Source organism: Podarcis pityusensis (genome assembly GCF_964106645.2).
Source record: "Podarcis pityusensis genome assembly, chromosome: 2".
In the NCBI taxonomy this organism is placed as follows: domain Eukaryota; kingdom Metazoa; phylum Chordata; class Lepidosauria; order Squamata; family Lacertidae; genus Podarcis; species Podarcis pityusensis.
In genome coordinates, this window is record NC_138029.1 from 73,164,906 (window position 1) to 73,186,948 (window position 22,043).

At 42.1% G+C, this 22,043-nt stretch overlaps 3 protein-coding genes across 9 annotated transcripts in view; 2 read left to right on the forward strand and 1 right to left on the reverse strand.

Annotated features, from left to right (window-relative positions):
- LOC308472026 (uncharacterized protein) overlaps nt 1-22,043 on the forward strand; it is a gene marked incomplete at its 5' end in the record, with an annotated part of 286,484 nt that overhangs the window by 166,752 nt on the left and 97,689 nt on the right. The window lies entirely within an intron of this gene.
- NPRL2 (NPR2 like, GATOR1 complex subunit) lies at nt 715-9,864 on the reverse strand. Of its 2 annotated transcripts, none has more exons than XM_080994255.1 (12): nt 9,725-9,864; nt 9,040-9,125; nt 8,673-8,764; nt 8,376-8,544; nt 7,395-7,503; nt 6,295-6,431; nt 4,688-4,785; nt 3,848-3,884; nt 3,262-3,355; nt 2,983-3,100; nt 2,099-2,241; nt 715-1,287 (listed from the first exon to the last, which is right to left on the reverse strand). In XM_080994255.1, exons 2-12 carry the CDS (start codon nt 9,115-9,117, stop codon nt 1,220-1,222), a joined length of 1,143 nt encoding a protein of 380 aa, XP_080850381.1. In that variant the 5' UTR covers nt 9,118-9,125; nt 9,725-9,864; the 3' UTR covers nt 715-1,219. The 2 variants fall into 2 exon arrangements, with proteins under 2 accessions (XP_080850381.1, XP_080850382.1); XM_080994256.1 differs by lacking the exon at nt 9,725-9,864 and adding an exon at nt 9,620-9,643.
- CYB561D2 (cytochrome b561 family member D2) lies at nt 9,889-19,199 on the forward strand. Of its 5 annotated transcripts, none has more exons than XM_080994261.1 (5): nt 9,889-10,225; nt 10,760-10,921; nt 12,591-12,885; nt 14,912-14,949; nt 15,560-19,199. In XM_080994261.1, exons 3-5 carry the CDS (start codon nt 12,759-12,761, stop codon nt 16,061-16,063), a joined length of 669 nt encoding a protein of 222 aa, XP_080850387.1. In that variant the 5' UTR covers nt 9,889-10,225; nt 10,760-10,921; nt 12,591-12,758; the 3' UTR covers nt 16,064-19,199. The 5 variants fall into 5 exon arrangements, with proteins under 5 accessions (XP_080850387.1, XP_080850390.1, XP_080850386.1 ...); XM_080994264.1 differs by having other exon boundaries at nt 12,673-12,885; XM_080994260.1 differs by lacking the exon at nt 10,760-10,921.

Below are 22,043 nucleotides of genomic sequence, written 5' to 3' on the forward strand. Positions count from 1 at the left end.
TCCCTACTCCGGTTAGAAGAAACTATACACTGGACTGCATTGGTCTTAGCCTAAAGAGACCACATTCAGATCCCCACTTGGCCATGGAGCTTGCTGTGTGATCATTATAAATCTTGCCAGAACTGAATCTGCCCTTCTCCACTCACACCTAAATTGGGGAGGAAAGGCTAAACCTAATCCATCACATGGACTGCTAGATAGCAGGTGAGTAGTAGTAATAGCAGCACCGAGACTGAAAGTAAGGTTCTATTTAAAGTATAACTTAGATCCATAACCTTTTTCCTTTCTTAAATATCAGGGAAGGTAAATATGGGAGATGGTTAACAGAATACCTAATTTATTAATCATTACCCACAACCATCTTAGAGGCATGGCGGTTGGGTTAAGAGAATTCAGTAAAAGGAATACACTGCTCCAATATCAAAATACATGTCATCTAATAAATCCAGAGGTTTGGGATACACAAGTGCAAATGATTTAATAAGAAGGGTAATTAAATATTAAATTGGAGACACCCAAGTAACCAAACCATTTCTATTTCATTGCGAGTGTCAAATCTTTGTGTCCGCTATCTATTGCTTCTACACTTAAATTCTTATTTGCACAGAAACATGATTTGGTTCCACATTAGCTTTATAAGATGCCTATCGTTCCTCCTCATTACCAGTAATACACAGGAAGGACTCAAAGCAATTGGGACAGGTACAAGGGTAATGAAATTATCTTTCTGTTTTATTTGTACAAGTCTGTTACAGAACTTTTTCCTTCAATACTTTACACAAGGAAATGAATTATGTGATTTCTTGCTACTACAGGATAATACTGCCAGATTAATAACAACCAGCATTTCAGCCTTGTAAACACACATCCATAACACCATGGGTAGCTGGGAACAGGTTTAAGCAGTCACCTGCCCCACTGCTCAACTTCATAGCATTGCAAAACTTGGTTTAATTATTTTTTAAACGAAAATGGAACTCCCGAAACTTCTGTGTGTTTTGCCCAGACAAATGTGATCTTCACTAAAACGTGTATCTTCACTAAACAATCCAAAGAAATCCAAGTCCATCCAGCTCACTTGTTCTAGGCACCAATGGTGCATCATGCCACACAATTTGAGCTATGTTGCTTTGAATGATTTCTGAAGAAATCATGAGCAGTCCCAGGCAGCACAGTAGTAAACAGGACATGATGAATAATCACCCCCCTTTTTGGAGACTCATTTCCAGCAAACAATTATATTGGGGTCATTCTCCAGCCTTTCATCCAGCTCCCGATAGCTCATCCCTAAGAAGGAAACACAAAATACTGGTGAATGAGGATATAAAGTACAACTAATAGGACTCCATGGTGACAGATATATGAAAGTCCTTTTGAAGGTATGGGACCCCCCCATCAGTCACAATTTTTTCAGCTGCCACTGACAGATCCCACTCCAAAACAAAAATCTAAAAGAATTTTTGAGTCAAGCCTGTCGGTAATAGCCTGCGGGAGGCTCTTAAGAGTCCAATTCATTTGCAACACAGCTATGGCAGCCTGCTGAGGAATAGTAATTGGGCAAGATTTAGGGGCATTACTATTTCATATGTGTATACGTATATACTGTGGGTATCCCTAATTCATTCTTTTGGTACACTCTTTGGTGCACCGTGCTCTTTTCATGGCGGTGCCAAATCTGAATTGGAGGCATGCTAAGCAACATTGTTCCAGTTGTTCTACCCCTCATTTGTCTGACCACAGGGAAGAACAAGGAGAGCCTGAATAATCCTTCTTCCAGATGCATGCTAAATAATTTTTGTTCCTGTACCAGATTTGAGTGTGATTTTATTCTGAGAACCCCTTTAAGCTGCACTGACAACCTCTCAGGGCTATATAAGTACTCTAAGGAAATAAATAGTTCTAGGCATGTTGTGAAGCCATGCATTTCAACAGGCTTTTGCAGTGCAAGTTTTATCACTTGGGTGCTTTAGTCACTTTTACTACTGCCTATTTCATTGCTATGTTATGTTGTTTTTTTATCCGATTTGCTGCTTGGTAGACTGTAAACTATGTGCAGTTTCACTGCTGGGTGGATAAGTATAGACGGATAATTCCTTACCTGTTTTACAGCAGATTTCATCATAGCTATGACAACCTGTGTACAGTCTGGCTGGATGACTTCTTTCATCCCGGGCTACTTTCACAGGATACTTCTGGAGCCGTCGAATAAGGCCCTTCATCAGGCCAAACTGGACGAGCTTCCTGAAAGAGAGAACTAAAACATTCAAGGAAAGGACACAGATTTATTACATAAATTAAAGTTCTTTATATAGCCAAAGTTTGTGTAAATGGCATGTTGTCCAAAACATGAATTCTCTAGGGACTAAACAGGAGTGCTCTCAGCTCTTTCACAATGGAGCTACTTGTGGTCAAAATTAGAATTAACAAAAATATTAAAGGGATATATAGCAGAAATGAAGAAAAAATTAATATGCAGATAATACAGTTTAAACTCTTAACAGAACTAATGGATTTGTGTCTAATAGGCAAACAAACCTGTTTGCGATTTAGGCATTAAAGTAACAGAGCAGATGCAATATTTGTATCAGAAAAAGTATTAAGCCCTATTTAAAGAATGTAAAACTTTGCTGTTAGGATGGCAAAAATTATATTTGTTCTTTTCAGGAACAATTCCTATGATCTCTACAGGAGACCTAGAAAAGTATCCGAGAATGAGTAAGTGGCTCATTCTGTCACTTGCTATACTGAGCATTACTTTTTGTAATTGGCAGAGTAAGCAGTGTTCCGATTATAGGGGAAAAGGTGAGGGTACTTAAGGTATTTCATGAGCCCTACCTTCTTGATTCTTTCCAGTTTTAGCCAAATCATGGTCTCCTCTTTTAGCCATCTGAAAACAGTAGCTAAGGAGGGTACAGCAAGGTCATATGACTTGAAGAGTCATTCCCATGCGTAAAAATAATATAAAACAAGCCACCCTCCAACCTTTCATCCACTCTCTGGAGCTGTAGCGTGTAGCGGCAAATGAGGTCTCGTACAGTTGTGCCAGGGCTCAGCCCACAATAGAGCTGGAAAATGTCTCTCAAACTGGCTCGCTTGTGACCTATCCAAAAATAATACAAGAAAATGTATTGAAACATCTGGTGATCACACTTAAGTATATCCTAATTAAATACACCCAGCTAAATGTATTTCAAATATCATTTGCAACTGGAGGACACTCATGATCAATATATACCAATATATGACAAACATCTTTCATACCTGGTTTTGTGACATAAGAGAGGCATTCATCTTGAAGACATTTGTCATCCACCAGATCCTGGACTTTAGGTGTGGTACAATATACATTTGAGTACTGAGGAAGAAAGTGAGAAATCTCAGTACACTTAAATCATTTCAGTTCCCATTGGAATTCATAATGATTGCTTGACAAACCCATCTCATCAGGAGAACACAGTGTCAAGTAATGAACATGCCTGGGCTGAAGGATGTGAAAATTAAGATTACTTAGGAAAATTGCATAAAGCAAACAAGGGAAACTTTCTAATGCAGAATACATGGAACCTCTACTCACGACCACAATCCATTCTGGAGGCCCGTCCTTATGGCGAAACGGGTCGCTGGGAGAGGCGCTGTTGTGCGCAGGCGGCAATCACCCGCTTCTGCACATGCACGAACAGCGATCGCCGCTCCTGTTACTTCCGGGTTTGTTGTGGTCGCAATTTGAAACGTCTGCTAGTGGAGGCAGTTGTAAGTAGAGGTTCTACTGTATGCACATTTATGAACTAGACATCACATAGCTTAAAATCAGCTCAATCATGTTGAGCCACTTACCCATTAAACTCACCTGAAGTATGGAAACTAGAGTCACTACTCCATAGTATCTGAAAAACATGACAGCCATTAGAAATAAACCCATGCTAAAACTTCATACACCAAAAGAGTGCAAAAGTATACAGTAGTGTAAAGAATATACTTGATATAATTTCCATACAGATCCTATAGTAATACTGAAGACATTAGGACAGGATAGATGCTTAACATGCAGGAAATGTGTTAGCTTTAGCTAACATAGTGTTAAGCGCATCCTGCAAAATTTCTGTAACCCTAAAAATAAACAACACTTACATTCTAAGACAGGTGCTGGGATTTCTGCTTGGCTGGTATTCACTATGCTTCTTGACATGAAAGACACCACCCTCCCCTCACAGACAAGAGCGGGAAAGGCACAAGTTTCCACAGTGCAGTCACAAGTAGTGACTTGCATGTGTGAAAAATATATGAGAGACTCCAAAATATGTGTGACTCTAAATGCTGCACCCTAAAGGACATCAGTTCATTATTTAAAGTTAATTGACACCAGGCACAGGATTCTCCAAATTTCCACATTTTACACTTCATGTCTACATGTGTGTGCACGCGCACACACACACTCTAACACGCTTCAAGTTCAGAGTAAAACATTTAGTGTCTAGTTTAGCTCTGAATCCAGGGTTTGTTTGTTTGCCTTTTGCTTTAGGTGATTGTGCTTGAATTGCAGACAAAGTAAGAGGTGGTAGAGCAAAGAGAGAGCTAAAAGAAATGGAGGACAGGAAAACAACAGGGCTGAAATCTACTGAATCTAAAAATCCCAACTGGTTTGCAATCAAGCTAATGCCTTGTTCTCCCTTTGGCACCCGGTACTTACAAGAGGTTCTGGACAGCAATTCGAACCAAATTGAGCTCCACGTCTGCCTCAGCTGAGATTTTCTGAACATGCCGAAAACCATCAATGTACGGCAAGATCTTGGAACAGAGCATATGCATATAATGCAAGGCTAAGCAGGGATGTACATGCACAAGCACACTTTTCACACAACTAGGAAGACAAGGCCTGATCATCTCAGAATTGACATGAATGTAGAAGGCTCAAGTGACATCTGAACTCAAAAAATCTTCACTTTCAGTATCCAGGTCAGAATCAGGGGAAGCAGTAACAGTATGAAACATGTGTGAACATTAAGTATTTAATAATGTTTGCCTGCATCTCATGACCCTTTTTTCCTTTATAAACCAGCATTTCCCAAACTTTATTGACACCATGATGAGCTTATAAAGTTGTCATTGACCTCAACCCTAATTCTTAGGAATGTAAGTGAAATAGCAATATAAAATCAACATTTATTAATCATAAGTCACCACTACTAGGAATCATAAAAAAACAAATCTCTGATTAAATACAGAGATTCCTCACTGGCAAGGGAGGTGCACTCTGTACATGCCCATGCCCTTTACTTCTGAATCTTAAGAGTTCTTAATTATTCCCCTCCCCACTATACCTCAAACTTCTTTTTGACCCCAAGGTCTTCATTCACCCCCTGCGCATCAACCATAGGGGTAATGCTGCTTTAAACTGACCAAAGGTAAAGGTAAAGATAAAGGACCCCGACAGTTAAGTCCAGTCGCAGATGAATCGGGGGTTGCAAAACTCATCTCGCTTTACAGGCCGAGAGAGCTGGCGTTTGTCCGCAGACAGTTTTTTCTGGGTCATGTGGCCAGCATAACTAAGCAGCTTCTGGTTCAACGGAACACCAAAATCTGAGCAGCGCACAGAAGCACCGTTTACCTTCCCGCCAGAGCAGTACCTATTTATCTACTTGCACTTTTTGGCGCACAGGGACCAAGCAATGGAAGCTCACCCCGTCGTGGGGATTCGAACCACCAACCTTCTGATCGGCAAGCCCAAGAGGCTCAGTGGTTTAGACCACAATGCCACCCGCATCCCCTTAGAGGACTTTTTCCTAAGGTGTACTATACGAGAAAAGTGCGTTCCTGTCCACCCTCCAGGCAACATGACAAAAGGAAGCAATTATTAAAGTAGCAGTAACACAAACCCAACTATAGAAGTACACTTCAGCAGTATTTGAAGTCATCTGTGACTAGTGTTTCAGATTCTACATAGTTTGATACTGGAGGCTCCTCTCATTATTAAATTCTGGGGAATAATCTTCTCATGTGTACCATTCAGTGCTCATTGAGAAAAATGAATCAGTAAGTATAAGAGTAACATGTTAAAGGGAAAGAAAAACAGGCACACCTTACAGAACCACATTTCTTCTCAGAAGACTTGCACAGGATCAGGCTGCCTAAAAATCACATATTTCTTGTGATAATTTGCCAATTGACTTTAATGGCCAGCCTCTCCCACAAAATTCTATGGCCAGGCAAGGTTAATTAGCTGGGGTGGGGGGACTGTGAAGATGCCTTTGCTACCATCACACTACTGTATTAAACAAGACAATTGTGGGTACCAACCTGCTGAGTGGTGAGATCCCACTGGGAATTGAAGAAGTCGTCCTTATCTTGGGTGAAGACAGGAACGTCATATTCCTGCACAATGGGGGGATCTGGGCGTTGCTCAATCACTTTCAGGTGAATTGTGTTTGACTCATCTGTATGAAGGAACAAAAGAGGACAGAGCTAGGGACTTCTGAAGATGTTTTGCTACCTGAAGCAAAGTACAAAATGGTTCCACCCACCCCAATCTATGTACAGAAGTTCATTGAGCTGGCAGCTGAATCTTAACACTGGTTGACAGGACAGCTGCAATTGGAACACATGGACCTCTGCACTGCACTCTGATGCTGTGACTTTTTAAATATAGCACAACTGGGGTGGTTCTGCCCTGAGAGCATACAAATTAGAACAATGTTCCTGAGCCACTCCCGGCTCTTTTGGGATGATGGCAGAATATAAATTTAATGAAATAAATGATTAAGAAATGTAAACCAAAACATCTTAGCTAAATCTTTTGAAGTCTGAACTTGAGTTTGTTGCTTGGTTCCCAATTGCAAAGTCATCAGATGGTGGGAACAAAAGGGTCCCTAGAAGCAGACAGGATTGCATGCCTGAAACAGGAAGTGGGAGCCTGATGAAATTAGAACAATGAGCTAATCCAGATTAATTGAACAATGACAACCAACAACTTCTCTTTTTTTGCACTCTTGGTCATGAAAGCCAGACAACAGCTGACAGGAAAATAAAGGCGTCTGAACATCAGAAATAATTAATCTATGACAGGAAGAACTAGCTTGAAAGTCCAACTTTTAATGGACATTTCTGCCATTCTCTTGAAGCTAACAAAAACTAAACTCAAGGGCATCAATATAGGATTTAATATTCATACACCACCCTTTCCTGAAATACACCACATTCTACAGCAACTGGACTATTCCTATCTTTCAATAACTGGAGGAAAAAAGAGAGAGAGCAACACAACTCTAAGTGCTCTCCTGCTCTGAAAGTCCCACACTTCCATCTTTCCCTGCATTTCCTCCAAGAATCACTTGCAAGCTTGCAACATAACATGCAACTTGAAAAGGAGCATTTGCTGCTACTTTTTTGTTGACAGTTACCTATAGGAAGAGTGCATTTCCCAGTGGCATTTAGTTCCTCAAGTAGGATGGTCATGATGGGTATCAACTTCTGTTTGCTCTCATCAGTGGAAATGAAGCCACTCTCAAGCTAGGAAAGAGCAAAGTTGATGATTAGCCCCAACCAAAATGTAACTTTAAATATACCATGAGAAGCAGAGGTAGTAGTGTGTGCTGAAAGTATCCCATACTAAATAAAAATATTTCATGGGGAATGTGCATGTAAACAAACACACCCACACACACCTTTTTATACAGTAATGGGAGAAACTTCACCATTAGTGCAACTGCAGGATCGGTAACAATCCTGCAGCAGTTGTGTGATATTGGTATAAACTTAACAAAGTGGTACAAATGTAATAAGGTGGATAGGAAGATATTCCTGCTGCTGAAGCAGCAGCCCTGAAACAAGAGAAAAGGCTATATGCTTCTTGAAGCAAATAGGCAAATAAACAGGAGATGTGTGCTTTTGAGACTGGTGGGAAGGGAGAAAGTATGTATCATTGAAATTTTTTTTAATTAGAAAAGAACATCAACATGGCAGAACACTGTTGCAAGGAATTAGATAATTGCACAATTTCTTCTCAGAAGATGACAGAAATACTCTTGAGGTAAAGTAGGTAAATATTCACACTTTACCAACCTTAAAGATGATATATAAACTCTTCAAAAGCAACTGCACAGTACCCTAAGAAAGAACAGGGAGAGTGCTCTGCCAGGTTATCAGTGATGTCACAGGTACTCTCCAACAGGTATCTGTGACAGTCACACACATCTATCATAGTAGCACTGGTTGCACGTTTGGGTGGTCCATTTCAGAGTTCAGCAGGTGCAATTCAACAGAACAAGAAAGAAAACAACAATAAAACAAAGCAGAGGACACTTTAAATTAAGCTTTCATGTTGCTAAAATATGTGATCTGTACATCCTCTTGTGGAATGGCATATTTGTGTCATGTCTAACCTCTAGAGTGGTAAGATAACCTGCCAGTTTCTTCACTATAGGCTCCAGTGCACAAGTCTTAGCTCTAGCATCACAAACGAAGCCAAGGTTGAAGAGCAAGGCATTCCGGCTGTACTTCTTATGCTCAATGCAAACTGGACAACCAATTAGCTTTTTCCCCATAGCTGTACTGTTAGAAAGAGAGAGAATGTATTTTAATGTTATTGAATATAATATTTTTGTGCTATTTTGCCACAGATGGGCATGATTAAAGGGGAAGGGTGGTCTACAAGACTCATGTGGATTTTTTCTACTTACACAGTGATGAGCTTGTTTTGCAGTTCAGGTTTGGTGATGATATAGACCTGAACTGTATCAAAGAGCTCTCGGGAAATGAAATCCTCTGGTACCTGCAGGGTCAGAAATTAAATCTGCAGATCAGTAGTCACAAGATGAGATCTATGGACTCCTTTGAAACCCATCTAAACATATTTTTATAAATCAGTTTTCCATTGTCAAGGAAGAGCTATGCTGCAGAGAGAGACCCCAGAGTAGCTGCCACTCGGAGTAGACAGTACTGGGCTCAATGGACAAATAATCCAACATAGCATAAGGCAGCTTTCTGAATGTCCCACAACTATATACTGACCAGTTTCTTTATACCATGATGTCTGGTACCACTAACCTGATATGTAATCTTAGGCCCAAGTGTTGGGTGGAATTCACTGAAAAAGATACACTCAATTCTGCTGCTGACTTCCATAGTGATAACTGCAAGAGATCAAGTATACACAACTGATGATACTCCCAAGTAAATACCTCAAAATTTTAAGAACAGTTATTTGTAATAGGGAGGGAACTCCACAAATCCAGAAAGATCACAGGAAGGGCACGACTTATTGTAGCTGTTAACCATGTCTCCCTCAGTTATGTACAACATCCCATCATATAGCTCTTATAAGTCTCTGAGGACTTTGATTCATGTTTAAGTTATGCAAGCTTTTCCACATATAAAGGAACAGTGACAATCAGTGTGATTTCCTGCTGCAGCTAAGCTCTCCTTTCCCTCTCCCCTCAGTTCAGGAGGGCTTCCCTGGCTCAGCTCAGGCTGAGCTTTGAACCCCTCACTCTCCTTAGCTCAGTTTTCCTTCTAAATTGTTGCACTTCCGGCTGGCAAAAGACACTGGAAAAAAATTGTTCCTGTGTAGGAAACTCCAGGTTCATTGCTAAGTGGGCAGACAAGTAAGAGCTACACTCGCACACACATTTCCCCAGGGAATTCTGCACTAACGGGCGAAACAGCCTGCAAAGCGCCCCCTCCCTCCTCCCCAAGTGAACGAAGGACAGCACTGAAGGAAAGGCGCACTCACCGGCGACCGAGAGATGAGAGCAGCAAGAGCACGCATGCGCACACTATAGTCCCGCGTATGGTCGGAGTCGGGGGAGAACGCTTGGCTTTTCAACGCAGGCGCAAAACAGCTGGGCGCGCGCGCGCGCGATAGACTAAAGTTATAACGCATGCGCATGCCATCACCGTTTTATCTGGCCTAGTGGCGAGACTGCTGTCCCGGAGATGCGCGCACACAGATTTCTCTGACTCCCGATAAAACGAATGGCAATTCCAAACAAAGGAGCCGTCGAGGAGAACTTGCCCAGGTGGTCACGTGTCTTATCAGGTCGAAGGCTTCATTTGACAGAACTTCGCCCGTGATGGACAGCGAGGCTCAGCCTCTCAGATGCGCAGGGTGACAGTCAGGGTAGGCGGGCCCTAGAAGGCCAGTCTCGGCCTTGCCCAATCAGCAGGTGGCGCTTGCTTCCTCTGCTTCTATCGGAGTTCCTGCTCCCTTGCGATGAGGATCATCCGCGAGCAGGTGGGTGAAATCCGCGCTCCCCGGGATCTACTGTTGGACACGGGTGTGTGTGTGGGTGTGTGTTCGGTGTGTATGCGAACCCAAGTGGGAAGGTGGGCGGCAGCGTGGGTCGAGATCTGCCCCCTTTTGCCCAGCTGTCGTGGGTGGGGCTGTTCCTGTGACTTGAAGCCTTGCTGGGGATGCCTTTGTGCGACCCGCATCTTCGATCTTGGCAAATCGGCACCTGAAACCCAGAAATCTCCTCCTCCTCAAAATCTCGCTTTGTGAAGAGTTAGGAGGAGGGGCGGGTGCCTTATCCGAGGAGAATGTGCTTTTGGATTAGGGAAGATTGGGTCCTCCCAATGACTATCGAATATATAAATATGTATATAAGCATATATGCTATACGGTATACCGTATATTAAACGGGGGTCCGAAGGGTCTGTGGGTGTTCCCCCCACCCCTGTAATTTGGCAGACTGGGTATCCTCCCTCCGCAAATGAATAGGGTGGGGAAGAATCATGAAGCACGCTAATCTCGCTCTGCCGTTCATAGTGCACAGAAAGAAATCCGGATCAGACTCTGCAATAACAGGTTGCTGAGGGGAGATGAATGAGCAATGGCGACTCTACCACATTTTCATACTTAAGACAACAGGATCAGTGCCCTGACACGACAGCTGATCTGTGGCAGCACGTTTAAAAGAAAGGGATGCTGGTGAGAGTGAATATACTGTATTTTCCTCCTGAAGTCGGCTGTGGTTTAATTACTGCTTAAATAAAATACGCTAAATTGGATAAGCACAGTTACAAGATCAAGTGTAGAGGTGGTAATTTCACTGTTTATGGCTTCCTGGGTTTGAACACTTATTCATACTACTTTGGAAACTACTGAATGAGCTCTCTCTCTCTTTTACTCTTTTAAAAGGGAGTGTTCACTCTGACTGACAATATAATTCTGTGTTTGAAAAGAAGTGAATGCATCTCTCAGTTGGCTGTGGTCCCTTTGAGTTTAATTTCAGTGTCAATCTCATTTCTTTGTTAATCCAGGGGTAAAACTAGGCTTTAGGGAAGCTTTTAATGTTTAATAGACTATTGTATTTTAATATTCTGTTGGAAGCTGCCCAGAGTGGCTGGGGAAACCCAGCCAGATGGGCGGGATATAAATAATAAATTATTATTATTATTTATTATTATTAATTTCACCTGGGTCAAAGACCCAGTTTGGCAGCCACATGCATTTGCACACACAGGCTGGGAGCCTCAGTGGTGCCACTCTGGAGATTTTACTGGGGCAACCTCCCCCCCCCCATACATATGGCCCTAGTTAAGCCTATGATTTCATTCCAGTAAGAAGGTGGATCTGTAGAGGGTGCAAAGAAGGGATTAACAGGGCTTGGACCTTGCTTCAGCTCTCCACTCAGGGTTGCTTCATCTGGGACAAAATTCAGGTAGAGAAAGCAGCGCTGGGTAGAAATGAATGTGCAACCCATGTGTACATAAGTTGTTTGGAGTGTATTGCCACATAAAAAACAACAACCTGGAACCTCCCCCCTCACCAGTTGGCCACAGATTTCTGGTGTGTTTAATCAATAATAAATTGGATTGATCAATGAGAATCCAGGAAGCAGAATAGGACTATAGTTTACATATTAGGCTTTGCATGAACCAGGGAGAATCTGTTAGGTGTTTCAGTTGGTGCTGGTGGCTAAAGATTTGTTCAAGAGCTCTAACCTTAATTTGGGAATTCCATGAGGAATGTAAAGAAAAATGTGGTTATGCCTTAGCCTGCCAAATGCCTCCACGTTTCAATAACATTACTCCATGGACCTGCAGCATCAATACTTGCTGTCATAAAATGAAACATGTCTGTGACTCAACAGGCTTTCTTAGCAAACCAGTAATAAGAGTGGTGTAACTCTTGTAGTGCTTTATACTGGCTTTGTAGTTTGCCAGTGTGTCCTAGTTTCTCCCTGGTGAAAGGCGTCTGCCCTGCTGCAACCATGGGAGTGGGAGACTTTTTTCTACTGCACTAATTCTGGTGAGAAGATGTGCTAAGACAGCACATTTTGTGCACATGCCAGGCAGAATGTGGCATGGGCAAATGTTTCCCTTTAGTACCACACTATCACAGGTATTGCAGTTACAATGAGGAAGGGAGAAAAAAGAATGGGCATGATGAAGGGGAGAGTCCAGCTGACTTCCTGAAATAGCCCATTGCTATTGCTAATAAATCAAGCAGATGGTGGGGAACAAAATCTTCTTTTGCTGGCCAGGATTTTTATTTAGTCTGCCCTTAAGATTCACCAGTGAAACTTATTGCTGGGCCTTGTGCCATCTTACGGCAGATTTTTTGGTGTTAATAGCTTTGCCTGTCTTTTTCTCAGATAACTAAGAGAAGTATGAGAAGTATGTTTTCCCCATCAGCACAATAACATTCTATCGTCTCCCCTTCATGAGCTGGGGAAGCTGATACATGCTGCATACAGAAAAAGGAAGCTGGTAACTGGTGAAGGGTGGAAGGTCAAGATCCTGTCAACTGTGCTGGAGAAGACATGGCTCTGACTGTTGAAACAGAATCGCGAATATACCACTCTCTTAGAGCTGTCTTTGGTGCTACTGCGCACCTTGCCTCACTTGGATTTACCATCTTCGTAGCTGTGGTGGCTAGACCTGGATCAAGTAAGTAGGATGCAATGATAGGTGCATTGTTAAATGTGCTCCAATACCTGTGCATAGGTTTGATTAAAAACTAAGACGTGGGCCGATATACACTCAATCAAAATTCTGTCTTGAGTGTGAGTAAAGATGTTAGTCATTTGAAAGTAAGACTTATAGTCCAGCACTTTGTAGAGCTGATTTCAGGTGGTTTAGGCCTCACTCTGCATATAGCCAACATGATAGGCTTCTGAATCATCGAAGCTCTCTAGGGCGCTTCTGCTCTTAAATATAATTGTTTTACAGGGCCTAAACTGATAGGAATAGCTTCTGCCTGACATAACACATAGGATGGTGTCTCAGTCCTGCAAGAAACCTGTGCATGCTCCTGATGCACATTTTAATGTTCATCCCCTTCATGGTGTTTTTCCAAACCTTATGTGAATTAGGAAGACCATCCACATGAAGTTTACATGTCTGTGACTACAGTCTTTGATTATTGCCTGAAGAGAGTTTGGCCAGTGCCCTTTACTGACGAATAGTGTAGCATTTCTGTTTTTCCATTACAAAATGCAACACATGAGCTCTGTCACAGTAAACCAATCCTTTGCAACATCTCCTATTACTAACTTTGCAGTCCTAGATGGTTTTTGAGAATAAACTTTGAGCCTCTCTCTGTTAAATGAGTCTTCTAGTGAAATATGATCCTTTAACATAACAAAAGCTTTAGACAAGATCACTAGGCCCATTTTCAGTGATGCCTTAGGTATTTTGGCATAGGGCACTGCATTCCCATTTGCAGTCTCAGCAAAGCACATGCGTTGAACCAAAGGTGAGACTGCAAACGCCATCTTGGTAGTCAAGATGACCCTGAAACTAATTGGTAGTTGTTGCAACAATGAGCTCACCTATATATGCACTTGCTTTGTTACAGACTAATTGGATTGCTTTGATGCTATGCTTATCTGTGGGGCCTGGGATACTGGGTTCTTGGCCCACAGAGGGGAACTATCTGTAAGCCTTAGATCAGGCTTCCTCAAACTTGGCCCTCCAGCTGTTTTTTGCCTACAACTCCCATGATCCCTAGCTAGCAGGACCAGTGGTCAGGGATGATGGGAACTGTAGTCTCAAAACATCTGGAGGGCCGAGTTTGAGAAAGCCTGCCTTAGATAGTTTCCAGCTATGCCCTCAGATGGATTGATGAGAAGTTCTGGTCAAACTAAAGTATGCCGTCTTTTGTATAAGTAATGCTTAACTTATTAGCACTTTGTGGACAAGTCACGATTGCTTCCTGCTGTGGTGTTCCCCCCATGTCTGTAATGGCAGTGGGGCTTTGCAGGCTGTGTTGTAAGTTTATACCTTTCTTTAATAAAGCACTAGAACTGGCCATTCTGGTGTCTTTGATTTTCTCTTTTCGTATCTGCACCAAACCACTCCCACAGGCCCTCCTTTGGGCTGCAGATCAGAACAACACACCACATTGCTCAAAATATTCGATTTTTTTTTAGAGGGATATCATCTGTGTTGTGCCAGATTCTAAAAACATCCCTGTCGCACCTACAACCCACAATTTAGCGTAGCATAAGGTTTCATGTACTTGTGGCCACAAATTTTATACCACTGCAGATCTGTTCCATCTTTAAGGTACCATAATCCTTGTTTATCTTTTTCCTACTACAAAGTAAATGGCAACCTTTCCAGAATTCATATGCAATTCCACAATGTGTTTGGAGTGCTGTACTGCATTTCTTTCAGCGCTTTTGATTTTGAAGTCATTTTGTTATGTCTGTTTTGGGGAAAGTTTTGCTCCTCCCTCAACCTCACGTGAGAAGGAATGACAAAGGGATCTAAACTGAAGTACACGGTATACAAAAATGTGTGACGGCTTCTCTCCAGCAACAATGATTCTAGTACACTTAGCATTTCCACACAATTGGATTAATTCTAGGATTTAAATGGATGTTTCCTATTTCCAGAGCAGGTGGCACATTTTCAGCTGTATGCTAACTGATTGTCTACAGGGACTCACCTTGCTTTTGTTTCTTTACAGGCTTGTTCTCCTGGCATCCCTTCTTAATGTCTCTTGCGGTAAGCCAGCCACAGGCATTCTTTACAACCATCTTCCTAAATAACTAATTATAACCTTACCTTATCTATATTGGGCTTTGTTTAGTGGACTGAATAGTCTGAGAAAAGGCTGGAGGCAGCTTATTGTGGAATAAGATGGAAATTCTGTGCTAAGGAATTGGAAAAGGCAGAGGTGATGCAGCTGCTCCTGCCTGTTGTGGGACTGGAATCCAGAATTCCCTACTGGTGGCTAGGATTAAAATATGAGATAATTATCCCTTCCTTCTCTGTGTGCAGCTCACAAAGCTTTTATCTTCTCCTTTGCTGATGAGGATCACTATAAAATTTGTACCAGCCAGATGGTTGGGTATAAATATTATTATTATTATTATTATTATTATTATTATTATTATTATTACCTTCTTTGGAAAAGAGATAAGCTTTCCCATGACAGAACAATTTCTTCTCCAGTATTTGGCAGGAATTCCCAAGTTACTACACAAAGTTAAATGCTGGGGTAAAGCAAGGAAGCTTTTGTTCTTGTCGTTAAGCTGGGAATGAGTGCAATTTTACCATTGGCTAAATGTAATGTAACAAACCATAGTGATGTTGTCTTCTTTTGCCCCTCCAGTTTTCTTTCCTGATGACAGAAGCCCTGCTGACTTTCTCTCCAGAGAGCTCCCTCCTCCAGTCCTTCTCCCGGAAGGCCAAGGTCCGCTTCCATTGGGCTTTACAGTTGCTCTCACTCACCTGTGCAGTGTTGGGCTTGGCCATCATCAGCTATAACAAGTACCGCAAGGGGAAAGACCATTTTGTCACCTGGCATGGTTTGACTGGCTTGCTGACTGTGCTGTATGCTACCATGCAGTGCATGGGGGGCCTTGCTCTGCTCTACCCCAAGCTGATGAAGAACTGGACACTGAGCAAACTCAAGCTTTACCACGCCACATCAGGGCTGATCGGTTACATTCTTGGCTGTGCCAGTTTGATGCTGGGTATGTGTTCCTTGTGGTTTACCATATCTGTAACTGGAGTCTCCTGGTATCTGTCCATGCTGTGTCCTATCCTCACCAGCCTGGTTATCATGAACCAAGTGAGCAATGCCTACCTCTATCGCAAAAGAATCCAGCCTTGAAAGCCATTCTGAAACAGACAGCTTGTGGGATCTCTGAAGAATTCCTGCATTGTCAGTAAGGAGTCAGGTGGCCTTACAAGGCAGTGGGACTGAAGAATCTCTTTTTACTTGCCCATAGCATCGTATGGTATTTTATGTAATTTCTGACTTTTCCCTGTGAAAATCCTGGAGATGCCCATCCTGTTGAACCAGCTTCCTTTTGGTGCCAGAGTGTCCATGTAGCATTTTCTCTTCTCTGTCAAAATACCTCTGGAAATATGGCCACTGCTGAGTAAGTAGCCCAGCTGCACTCTGCTGGTGCCTCCCTGTGAAAGAACACCAAGTATTGCTTAGGTCGTACTTGATTCAGGTAGCTGCTGAAATCCTTCTTGCAGACAGACAGACAGACAGACAGACAGACACACACACCCTCGGCTGTTTTAATATACTTTCTCTTGGTAAACGGTTTGGGGTTCAGATGTCCTGGTTTGGGTATCAGATTGAACCTTTTAACACTCTGAATAAGGGAAGGGCTGATCTCTCTCTAACACAGTTGTAAAGGCCTGAGTTTCTGTCTAAAAAAATCTGTTCTGACTGTGCAGTGCTCTAAGCTGTATTAGAAATGACAAGGTAATTTGAGCTAGGCAGGATCTAAACATATTACATGCTTTAAAAACAAAGCTGCCTTGTATGGAGACTCTACAACCAGAAAGTGGCAAGGGAGGACAGAGGGCCTAACACTTCTCATTTTTTAATGCTCAAGAACACCAGACCACCCCTGTCTAGCAGGTTTTCTCCCCAGCAGGATTCAAAGTGCATGTTAGCATGTAAGTGTAAATTATTATTACTGCTGCTTTATCTGTTCATAGCCTTGTAGCTGAAGCTCTCAGGGGGATTTACATAAACAGTTTAAAAACCAAACCTGATCAACTATATGTGTTCGAATGGCTAAGTAACTTCACTTCCTGAAATAGTGAAGTGGCTCAGATGTGGATCAATTAGCCATTGGCGTTTTCCAGAGACAATTTGATGTGAAGAGGTGGTGGTTGACATGTAGAGCGTTTTGTACAACCAGTCTTAGATTTAGACAAACATTAGGATATACTTGCCATTTCCTTCCACTGTTATAATATTCTGAGGGCTGCAACTCCTTCACTACCCCACCTTCTCTCCTGTGGTTTTTTTTTAAAACTCTCTTAGAAGTCCTGTCATTCCATGTCTACACCACTCAGTTCAATGTGGCTTAGTCCCCTGCTACTCTGGACTGCATTGCAGGCTTGTTTACCTGTGCTTGTCTTGTGTTTGTGTGGAAGCAGGGGGAAAGGAAGAAATTGCTACGGTGTCCTCCCTTCTGTTCCCACTCTGGTGCTCAGTAGTCACTGTGGCCTTTTCTTTGGTCAGCTGCTATAACAGCAGCCATTTTGAGAGCAACTGCTGCCTAGAAAATAACAGGCAAACACTGAGAACCAGGAAGAAGAGGGGCAGCACAGTGATGGATTCTCCTCCTCCTCTTCCCTGGTGGAAAGATGTGAGGCAGGCAAAAGTTACATGAGCATATGGTACACTGAACTTGAGAAAGGCTTTCAAGAATGGTATAACCAAGTCTCTCTTCCCTTCTTTGCACTGATAACTTCTGGGTTCCTCCTTTCAGGTTGATGCGTGCACTGTTCATGGGAAAGCTTCACGGACAAAAGCACAATACTATGTAAGCTTAGGAATTTCTCTTTGAACTTCTGGCCTAGTGGTATAGGTTCTCATAATCTTTTATCTTATATCTGGAATGGTATACCACAAGAACACATTATTACCTGAAACCATTCCTGATAGAGGGAAGCTTACAGCCTGGCAAATGTATTTATGCCCTCTCAAGGTGGAGAAGAAACCTGCTCAGTCCTTTCCCTTCTAGGTGTACAGAATTTCCATTCACGCTTGTGTTATGGTAGATGAATAGTAGCTTCATTTTATGGCTAGGTAAGCAAAAGGCAGCTCTGATGTCCAAAGGTTTCCCACTGATCCAAGCACAGAGGTTAGAATAGTATCTGCATGGCTATCTTCTTTTGTAGCTCTTAGACCAAAACTCCCAGCATTTGATTTCTCATGAGTCACAGTATTTAACAGAGATGATCCTGCGAACAGGAACATGGAAGCAGAGTGCTGAAATTCAGATAAGCGCTCTTCTTTTTTCAGACTTGGCACTGTTTGCTGATACATGACAAGTTCTGCACAAATGTAACATGTGTGATCAACACTTGTGTTGATCTACATACAATCTCTGCGTGGAAATGCTTTCTACACCGGAATGTTGAGGCACTCAGACAAGCTTCTAGATGGGCTGATGGTACTTAATCTCTTGCAGTTCCAAGGCAAGGATAAAACCCAGTTGCTTTTTTATCATTAGCTAACAGCTGACTTCCAGATTTGATTTGCGTGCAGCATGTTAAAGTGGCTTCAGCCAAAGTGCACACAAAGGTTCCCACCAGCTGTGGGACTAAATCAAGGAAAGGAGTCTTTGTTTTGCTGGCTGGGAAGAAGAGAGAATAACTGCCTTAGCAAAGAACGAGAAAATGGGCAAAGCTGGGCCCCTTGTTTAATGGGATTGGAAGAAGCACCATGGTTGCAAGGAGATAAGACACTGGCCCCAATCTAGATAAAGTTAATCATGACTAAAGCTCTTTGAAACCTATGAAAGAATGTGACTAATTGAAGTCCCATTGTTTTCAGCTTCCAGTGGTATGTACCTTAGATGTTCTGTGCAGCATCATTTACTTCAACATATAGTTTGCCATAATGTATTATGTAAAAATGCTACATTTTTATGGACTAGAGTACCTGGTTATCTTTTCTATGGAGCCCATGGTCCCCACTTTTCTTGCGTCTATGCGATACCAGTCCTTTCAATGACAGCTGTGACAGGCATTATGTCAGCAGGAATGCTTCATTTTCACCAGTTACATGGATTGATTTGGCTGAAATATATATTGCTGTTACTGAAACATCAAGCAGTCTGCCAAATCTGAAACTGCACCAACGAAGATCGTTGTTTGCACTGGACTGTTTGTGATGAGTATATCTGCCAGGCAGGTGTACCCATCAATGAGCTTGATCAAAGAAAGGTAATCAAGAGTGCTCTATTAAATAAAGCTTTTGAACACCTGTAGTGGCTCTGGCATGTTGCCTTTTTATTTGTTTTCGCTCCCTTCTGATCCACTAAGACAATATATCCTCAAGCAGAGTTCATGAGATACCTGGTATCTGCAGATAACATTGCTCTTCCTTGCTGGCATCACATCTGTTAATAACAATTTTATTATGCCCTAGTCGGACCTCATCTAAAGTACGGTCTACAGTTCTGGGTGCTGCATAGGCAAATTGGAACAGGTTCAGAAGAAGACACCAAAGATGGCTAGTGGGGTGGAAATCCAGTCTCATGAGGAAGGATTGAAAGAACTGGCATGTTTAATGATAGAACTCTGCAAATACCCAAGGGTCAGTTACACAGAAGAGGGAAAATACTTGTTCCCTGCAATCCCAGAGGACAAGACTAGATCTAATAAGCAAGTTGGGGGAGGGCTTATTGCATCTGAATGTTAGAAAAGCTGTTTTAATGACAGTGAAATCAGTTGCTGAGGTTGATGGGCTCTCCCTCATTGGAAGTCTTCAAGCAAAGGCTGGGCAATCATCTTATGGATGCTGTAGCTCAGGATTTCCGATGCTGATCAGGGATTGGCCTAGATGGCCTACAAGGCTCCCTCCAACTCTTATGATTCTATGAATGTGTTCACTGAGTTACCAGTAATTGTCATACTGATTATTACCAATAGGTGGCACTACAACAGTAAAGGATAGCAGAGATTTAACAATTAGTTCTGCCCCTGGGTAGAAAAGAGCTGTTCAGGGAAGCCTCTGGTGTTGGCAAAATTATCCAATGCCTTCAGGGTGCACCAGGATGATAGTAAACAACAAGTAGAGCCTAATTGCTATTTGAAAGCATAATTGAATCGAGTGATTCTGCAGCTGCTCCTTTAATACGGTGCTAATAGTAAAGCTCCCTGTTCCTCAACTTCCTAAAGTTGTTACTGGGGTGAAGTAAACTGCAAGGAGTCAATGGGCTGCTTGAAAATACCTGTTGGTGCCAAAAATTTTTTCACAGCAGCCCATAATATAGTTATGAAACTAACAAGACCTAGTGAACTTAGTGCTTCCTTCCTGTGATTTTAGACAGCATGTATTGGCAGCAAAAAAGGATACAATGGCTAGAACAGTGACACCTAAAGCTGATGCAGTACCAGCAGTTCAGAAGTCTCCCATAAATTTCTATAGGACCAAATATTATGAATGGGTATAAAGTTAAATTCCACCTACAAGGCAGGATTGTATGGCTGTAGAGAGAACAGGTACATTTGACTCCCCTGTTGCAACAGTTTTAGGAAAACTTCCAACTATTGTATACCTCTCCTGATAGTGAGAATTTATAGGTGGATATTTTGCATCGGTAATTTAAACAGAGAGAAAATGAGAAAAAAAGTTATAAAGGAGGATCTACAGGAATTAGCTCTATGTATCTGTGATTGACATGAATCATTTGGGCTTTAGACCAGTGCTCTACCTAACTTGCAAGGGGCCAGTATGCTCTTCAGAAGAATGACTTAGTACTACACCAAGGCACCTGGCTAGCACAAATCACTGAAGCATCCGACTGGCCTTATTGGGTCATCTAGCCCAGCATTGTTTACTTTGATTGTACTGGCTTTCGACAGCCTGTACAATCCTTCGAAATGCCTTTTACTTCCTAAGTAAGGAAGACCCAGTATATAAGGACTGCAGGTTATCCCTACGGGATTCCTTTCCTGAAAGCTCAGCTGAGTCCACAGAAGACCTTCCACATACATCCCAGGATGCTGCATTCACTATCCTCTGCTGTACTAGAACCCCACCCAATCTATTTACTCACAAAACATCTCCCTAACAGGAACGAGATCTCCAGTTATAGGGCGGTATATAAATTCTAATTCTAATTAACCACCCACCACAGGCTATAAAACCTTTCCACGTACTGAATGCAAGGGTATGAATTTAAGTAGCGATTCCTTAGAACCTTTGTTAGTGCTGTGTCTCCAGTAGCTGGCTATCAATCAGCTTCCGTGCAACAGTGGCTACTGTTAATGCTGTCTGTTGGCACAGGTCCCTGGTATTGTACCCTTGTTCCAGGAGGATGAGACACACGATTTGGAAATTACAAATCATGGTTGTTTGCAAGTTACGACCAACATTTATGATACAAGGCTTACAGTTAGGATTATCAGGGTGGTGTTGTGAAGCACCCAGTTGAATAAAAGAATCGTAAAATTGTAGAGTTGGAAGGGACCATAATAATAATAATAATAATAATAATAATAATAATAATACCCCGCCTATCTGGCTGGGTTTCTCCAGCCACTCTGAGAGTCATTTAATCCAAGCTCTGCAACGCAGGAATCTTTCGCTCAACATGGGGCTCAAACCCAAAACCCTGAGATTAAGAGTCTCATGCTATACTGACTGAGATATTCCAATACATTTCCCTGTCAAAACGAAGTGATGCCCAACATCTTTCTGAGATTTAGTACAAAAATCTTATTTTGCAACAGAACCAGAACCTGGCCTAAGAGTATTGAAACACTGTATTTCTCATGTGTCTTGTGTAGAAAGAGATTGCAATGGCTTAGAACTCACAGACAGCTGCATTAGTATAGATATTTTTAGAAGTACCTACCCAAGGAAGTCACTTACGCCTTCTTGAAAAATTATAAAATTGACCCAACAATCACTTCTTAATGAGCATCACGTTTAGTACTGATAAGTTCACACAAGATGAATTTCCTATATGTAAATGCTTCCATGTAGAAAACACTAAGTGAAAGAAGGGATGAAAAGAGAAAGTACAGGTAACTCCCAATTTACATGGGGGTTACGTTGGAAGGCGAAATCTTGTATATTTGAAACTCCATTGAAGAAGCTTCCA

What these genes read in the sequence shown, in the direction of transcription:
- NPRL2 (XM_080994255.1), bottom strand. Translation starts at nt 9,117, where the DNA reads ATGGAAGTCAGCAGCAGAATTGAGTGTATCTTTTTCAGTGAATTCCAC. An exon ending in GTTATCTTACCACTCTAGAG is followed by an intron (nt 7,504 to 8,375) that starts GTTAGACATGAC and finishes GCTCTTTCCTAG; the next exon opens with CTTGAGAGTGGCTTCATTTC. An exon ending in CTCCAGAGAGTGGATGAAAG is followed by an intron (nt 2,242 to 2,982) that starts GTTGGAGGGTGG and finishes TCTCTCTTTCAG; the next exon opens with GAAGCTCGTCCAGTTTGGCC.
- CYB561D2 (XM_080994261.1), top strand. Translation starts at nt 12,759, where the DNA reads ATGGCTCTGACTGTTGAAACAGAATCGCGAATATACCACTCTCTTAGA. An exon ending in GGTGGCTAGACCTGGATCAA is followed by an intron (nt 12,886 to 14,911) that starts GTAAGTAGGATG and finishes GTTTCTTTACAG; the next exon opens with GCTTGTTCTCCTGGCATCCC. An exon ending in CCTTCTTAATGTCTCTTGCG is followed by an intron (nt 14,950 to 15,559) that starts GTAAGCCAGCCA and finishes TTGCCCCTCCAG; the next exon opens with TTTTCTTTCCTGATGACAGA.